The 7,341-nt window shown below is 29.5% G+C and overlaps 1 protein-coding gene and 1 long non-coding RNA gene across 15 annotated transcripts in view; one reads left to right on the forward strand and one right to left on the reverse strand.

Moving 5' to 3' along the window:
* The window catches only part of LOC106687824 (otoferlin), a 121,514-nt gene that overhangs the window by 82,436 nt on the left and 31,737 nt on the right, over nt 1–7,341 (reverse strand). For all 13 annotated transcript variants that reach the window (XR_010844706.1, XR_010844705.1, XR_001344230.2 and 10 more), the window contains exon 2: nt 4,455–4,517. Coding sequence is in view for 9 of the 13 variants with exons in the window: in XM_067052044.1 (XP_066908145.1) it covers nt 4,455–4,517 (63 nt within the window). In the remaining 4 variants the exon portion in view is untranslated. The remainder of the gene's footprint in view (nt 1–4,454; nt 4,518–7,341) is intronic.
* LOC106687829 (uncharacterized) overlaps nt 1–7,341 on the forward strand; it is a 70,037-nt gene that overhangs the window by 47,621 nt on the left and 15,075 nt on the right. The window lies entirely within an intron of this gene.

The following is a 7,341-nucleotide window of genomic DNA, read 5'->3' on the forward strand; positions in this document are numbered from 1 at the left end:
TAAAAAGTAGCTAGAAAAAAAAAATTAAAAAGTAGCTAGAAAAAAAAAATTAAAAAGTAGCTAGAAAAAAAAAATTAAAAAGTAGCTAGAAAAAACCCCATAAAAATAGTCTTTTGATGATCTTATATCATTTGTCTAAATATATCTTTTTAAAAAAAAAATTAGTATTAATGATGTTTTGTAAAATTGAACTTTTTTTATTTGTTGAGGTACAAAAATATAATGACGATTTTTGAGTATATAGGAAAGATTCAGGTTTGAAGTCCTCAGGTAATCATTTCAAAGTAGTAGTATGAGTAGCTGGTTTTTTATAATCTTGGCATTCAGCTTATTCCTTTATTTAAGTAAATTATCACCATTTATTAATGATATAATACTTCAATAAAATATAATTATTGTAATGTAAATTTAAAGATTAGCAGAAAGGGATGAGGATTTGAGGTTAAAAAAAAAAACTAAAATAGATTACATTTCAATTTTATATAATTGACCCTTAGTCAAGTGTTGTAGTGAAAAGATGAATACATATGTGTGACATATTCTGAGAACTGTAACGTTTAATATGTGATCACTATTTTAAGGCACTGGTTCATAGACTATAACAGTAATAAGAGGTGCTAAAATGGACACCAAACATTCACTTTTTTGTAGACCTACAGATTATGAAACCTGTAATATAAGGCGTAGGGAAAAGTATATTTAAATGGCTTAGACTGACCTAAACAAGAGAGGAATAAGAAGGATGTTCAGAAGTTAAGCTGTTAAAGATCATAATATAAATGTGGAGATTAATGAAGCAAAGCATACTAAAATGGACAAGAATGGTTTGAGAACAAAAAAATAAACTCTAGAAACAAGTGAATCAAGTGGGTGGAGCGAAGAAGTCAAAGAAATTGTTCATAGAAAGAAATCATAGGACATGTAAAGTGAAGAATGAGACAAAACATATTACATGAGAAGTCAAGAAAAAAATAATGGGACCAAATTGGAAAAAGAAACCTTGATGGTGACTGTATGGTAAATAACAAGAAATTCTCTTTTTTTAAAAAATCACTTAAAACAATGTTACTCTTCTCAGTTCTCTAATCTCAGACAAAATTCAGATCTTGGGACTGAGAGAATAGGGGCTAAATATGATCTGGGATCTATGTAATGTGGGAAGAACTGTTTAAAATGGCTCTAGAGAAACTAAAGCTTGGTAAACAGTAAGCAGAGAAAGCGTTTTTCTAAATTTTATTGAATACTAGTGGAGAGTCCTATAGTGGGGATTGTTTTAATCACCTTCATCTCCCTTTTTCTTCCCCTCTCCTCCAACTCCCTTACACTAGCACGGAAAAGGCGAATGAAACTCAAATTTCAATTACATTAAACATAATTGTCGTGGTATTTAATTAGTTATTATGATTAGTGTTTCCTTTAAAAACAAAAATTATTAAATTAATACTTTTTTTTCACTTTTGGGGCCCCCGCTGGTTACACCCATGGTTTTAGGGAACGAAACGATAAAATCGCTGCATTCATTTTTTCAAAATATTAGCGATAAAGATTATTCCGAAAGACTGGAAGTACACCACGGTGCCGATCTATTAATTTCACTTTTGAACGAAACTCAATACTCAATATATAAATTTACTTTTTGTTCGTTTAGACTCACAGATCCAAGGAGCTTGTCCATTGGCATACACAGATACATGTATGGGGATAATTCTTATCTGGGATATTTAGAAAGAGGCAATATATTATATTTTAATATTATAAAAAGTGGATAATACTAAAAATGAAATATTTTCCCTCCTTAATTTGAGCTCGAATCTTTCCAGCCGTTCGCTGAAAAAGAAAAGGAGAACGTACCTACAATTGACAGTACAAGAGCCCAAGAGGAAAAAAAGGCAGTTATCTCACCCTAATTTTCGATTACTTTAATGAAAGCTATGTATAATTAATAGTCAAAATTGATGAGTCTGCCAAGTATAAGTAGGGGGAATAAAAAATGGCAGCTGTTTCAAAGCGATAAAAAAAACTAATTTTTCATTCGGAGCTCTATACCTTTAAAACTACCAACAACAATAGAAAATTTAAGAGAACATCATTTAAAGTAGAGTAAATTTGCTTAACTGTAAGCCTTAATAGAGTTACTTACGTTAAATAGTTTTCGAGATATAGCTTTTTAAAAAGCATTTCATAAAAATGTTAAATGAGACGTACTAAAAGATCAGTAGTTAGTGAATTTATTTTGAAAAATTTATATTTCAAAATCCATTTGACGTACAAATGTCTATTAGCACTCAAATTAAAGCTAGTTTAATAAGCTATAAATGAGTTTATGATGTTTATCTTCGTAGGAGTAATAGTTTACATGAAATTTGCTAAAATAAATTGATTTATAGTTGTTCGGACAAATTTTCATTTACCAAATTTATATTCATATGTGAATATCATAAAAACTACTACCCCTACGAAGATAGTGTCATAAACTACTTTACAGTAAGTTAAATTTCCTCTATTTTGAGTGTTGGCAGACATATGTGCGTCTTATGGATCTAGAGATATGTTTTCAAAAATCCAACATTTTATAGGAACAACTTGAAATTAACATTTTATGAGTTTATTCTGTCAAATATCTTAAAAACTACTACTCCTACAAAGATAAACATAATTAACTATTTTGTAGTAAATTTAACTAGCATTAATTTGAGCGCTGGCAGACATTAATACGTCCAATGGTTTCTGAAATAAAGTTTTTTATAAATCAAATTTATTGTCTGAACAACTATAAATCAATTTATTTTAGCAAATATAATGAAAACTACTATTCCTACCAAGGTCATAATCTTCTTTATAGTCCATTAAACTAGCTTTAATTTGAGTGCTAATAGACATCTGTACGTCTCATATTTCTTAAGATATAGATTTCTCAAAATAAATAAACTAACTACTAATCTTTCAGTAGATTTTTAAAGAAATTTTGCTTTTTAAAAAGCTATATCTACAGAACTATTAGACTTAAATAGCTCTTTTAGGGCTAATATTTCAGCAAATTTACTCTTCTTTAAATAATGTCCTCTTAGGTTTCCTATTTTTGTTGGAAGTGTTTAAGATATAGAGCTCCGAATGAAAAATCACTGTTTTTTTAAGGCTTCGAAACAGCCGCCATTTTTTAATCCCCTACCTATACTTGGCAGACTCATAAATTTTGACTAGTAATTATACATAGTTTTTATTGAAGTAATCAAAAATTGGGGTGAGATAACTGCCTTTTTTTCTTCCCGGGTCTTGTAATATGAACACATGATTCTTCCTGCAGCTAGTCCATTGTCGGATATTTATGCAGCTTCTATTGTTGCAAAGTAACTACAAAGAGAACAAGAACTGTAAAAAATTAGAAGCAATTACCGATATTAAACTGTTACAACTGTCTAAATTGTTCCAAGTTGTTGGAACTAAGTAGAAACACATAACGCGGATTAATCCTAGAAATCAAGACATTTGAACACTATGCGTGGCTGATCAAGTAGGGCACACGTTTACTTACAAGATTCGATTTCATTCATTGTTTCGCCTTTATTAATGATGAAGTGTATAAGAAAATAATTTAATTAGTGATGTTGAAATTTATTGAGGTACCTATCTATGTATTAAACATTTTGTTTTACCTTACATTGAGCTAATATTATTGGCGAATTAGAAATACGGATTTATCTATAACGTATGTTTCATTATGTTGATAAATATATTTTTTTGATTTGTACATTTATTGGTAAAATTCAAATTAACTAATTTCTAAACAGTTTTAGATTTCATATTGATACTGCGTTGATCCTAGCTCGCTGTATAGTCCAATGAAATTTATGTAGATATATACTTTATCATATATAGAGTATTCCGATAAGAGTCAGGCTTCCGTTAATTCATGTTCATAACCTTCACTGATTAGTAAGGCTGCTTGGTGAGGTCTCCACCACATAGTGTGCATTACACTCACATTTGGAGGGTTATTTACTTCGTATTTATATTTATATAGTTATCTTATTAGATATTTATAGTTAAATAAGTCGAAAGAAAGCCAAAATATTAACAAAAACTCGTCTGAACCTGATTTATGATATGTCTGCTTTGTGACATCATTTCTGTTTTCGGACCTTCTTAACAAGGTTTATTTGAGGAAAAATAATAATTTAAGATTTAAAAGCTACCTTCACAGCTTTCTATGATAGATTGGAATTCAATTGTAAATTCAGTTTTACTAGAATTTAAAAAACAAAATGTGTAAAAACACCCTGTTCTACTATTCATAATCAAATTTTATGCTTGTTTATATTATAATCATAATGCAGGCACTTATCCTTCTAGACAATATTCAAAATAACCATTTCCCTCAATAACTAAACAAATTTTTTATCTTCTACTAGTAATTTATTTAATTTGTGTAATAACTAATTGTATAACATAATTACCGATATGAAAAGAATCATATCCATCATGCCCTCAAGAGTTCCTTCGTAATGGAAGACAAAGTTCTGAAAATTAAAAATCCTATTTAAGATGATCATTGATTACTTAAAACTGAAATGTAGTTTTATTTTTAACAAAATCTTACTATAATGATTAAATATTATTGTTATGTTTTATTCATTATATTGGATCTATTGTTGGTAGAGGTACCTGATTCTGGATTTCAACTATTTTTGGGAGAAAGTGTGGCCGTCATTGTTTTCTAACCAACCCCTCTTTTTTATATTTAATCAATTTTTTTAAAGAGAGTTTGCCCAAAGAAAAGCCTGTCAAACTAAGATTCTCTTCGCGACAAAGCTCTATTATTTTCAATACTGTGGTAATTTGAAGTCGTATGATTTTAAATTACTTTTCACCATATATCAACACTCTACTCACCTTAACTTCAATTTACAAATTCAAAAGTACTGAAAATAAATAAATAAAATTTGTACTTAATAAAAGACACTTTCATAGATTCATAATTATAATGTAGGTAAAGTATATCCAACGGACATTTCGCTGGAATTCCCCAACATCTTGACCTGCATCCTATTCGACCGAGAAAGTATTGGACTAATTAAACAGGAAATTGAAATTGTAGACTGCGTTCACCGGTAATAAATTACTTTGGAAACGGGTTGGTTGAGTTCAATATCTGGTTATACCTAAAGGAGATCAAACCTTCATTACCAAGTGCATTAACACAATTTGCGTAACGCCAAAGCAGTGCTTAGCAAAGGGAAAGGTCTTTGTTGAAATTCCTTCCAGCCTGTTCGGTTCAGTATCGATTTCATAATAGTTTTAAGTCCCCATGCGACTTAAAACTATGTGTATTTAAGTTTTAGCATGAATACATAATCAAACGGACTTCTGATTGAAAAAGCTCTGAATAATTCTGTGACAAAAATATTAAATAAATATATTAGGGCTAGTATGCATCAGAATTAAACAGCTAAAATATTAGTGGATTTGGGAATTAATAAAAAAATAGAAGAAGTTGGAATATGATCTTTTCAATGAACTATTATTCAAGATCTAGGCCGGAATGTGTTTCCTAAATTGTGTATCGATGGCTTCAGTAAAAACAGCAGAATCCTACCTATTCTGAAAAAGGAGATAGGTTTTACGATGCAAATTTATCACATTTTAGAATATATTGATTAAAGAAGATTATTAATACCGGAAAAGACCCGGATTAGGGGAAAAGACAATGATCAACACAAAAATTCATCAATATGTTTACATTTTATATAATGTTTTGTAATCCATTCGGAAACCAAAATATCTGGTGTGTCCACTTGTACGACTTTCCTTAAAGTCGAATCCACACATCTGTTCGTTCTTTTCTTCCAAATAAGTCAGATATTAAATATCTGGTATAGATAAATATGTATAAAATATTTTGTTTTTTTAGTTTAGCTTTGTGGACAGTTTAGTTTGGTTTTTTTTCCAAAGAAGCTATTTGGTAAGTTCCAATGGATTTAAAGTTTTCGAATTATTAAAAAAAAAAAACTGTTTAATACACCTTTAAAATACTTTTAAAAATATAGCTATAATGTACATACAGTACTTCATTCTTTGCTTTCAATGTTTTAATTTCGATGATTTTTTTATAGAAAATTTCAATGCCTCTCTAATGGCAGTAATATTATTTATCATAAATTATTTACTTTTTTAGTCATGCATAAATAAACTAATATTTTCTTCCTGACTCTTTTTATCACACACGTTCTATGCCCTGAAGGAACCGGTGGAAATGTATGATACAATACATAATATATGATACAATATATCATATAAATATATAATAATTCTTGAACGTTCACCCGCCTTAGAATAGAGCTTTAGCCGAAAACCTAGCAATGCCAATAAAGTAAGATATCGATTACATGTTCCAGCCGTGTTAGGTAATTGGAAGAAGCGAATTTGATCCTATGTTAATTTTTTTCAAAACTTTCACTGATTCTAAAATAATTTAAAAAAAAAAACTAATTTACGAAATATAATTTAGTAATAGCGAACATTCTAGTGGTTTCTAGTAGGCTCAATCCTCTTATACAATATTTTTTTTATTTAATAAGGCTACTATTACTTTCGACTCTTGTAGAATATCCCAATGCATTGCAAAAAATAATTGTAAAAGTTCTAACTGAAATAGCTCAAGAGAAGGTGATTATCGATTGACTGAAGGTTATAACAATTTGTCGTTTGTTACTACTATTTCAAAACTCAGGAGACCTTAGGAGCTGAACAGATTCATGTAATGCAACTATAGCTCTAGAAAATTGTTTAGATATTTCAATAAACTGTTATGAAAGGAATAAACTTGCACTTCATAATAATTAGGATACCTCATCTAAAAAAATATTTTATATTAAAATAAAAATATCTTAATTACATGAAAGTATAATCTTAACAGAATTTTTTAAAAAACCAATAATTTTTATTTAAATTTCTGGTGGTCAAAATAATTCAAATAGTAAATAAACTATTAGTTATAAGCCAACGTTTCGTCCCAGTTTGCAGAGCTTTTTAATTGAAGGAAAGCGAAAGAACCGATGGAATAAATTTGATTTATTTATAATAATTACTTATTTTGAAACGCCTATACCCCATCCTAGATTCCAATCATATAATCACAGATCACCAGTTTGGATTCCGAACATCCCACTCCACTATCCAGCAATGTCATAGTGTGGTGGACGTTGTCTCGTCTTCTTTGGAGCGCGGAATGTACTGCGCGGGAGTTTTTTTCGATATAGAGTAGGCTTTTGATCGAGTCTGGCACCCGGGACTGCTTTACAAACTCCGTAAATTCTTACCTCCTACATATTTTCTCATCATCCG

This window comes from Halyomorpha halys, unplaced genomic scaffold, assembly GCF_000696795.3.
Source record: "Halyomorpha halys isolate HHAL.00 unplaced genomic scaffold, Hhal_1.1 Scaffold1015.1, whole genome shotgun sequence".
Lineage (NCBI taxonomy): Eukaryota > Metazoa > Arthropoda > Insecta > Hemiptera > Pentatomidae > Halyomorpha > Halyomorpha halys.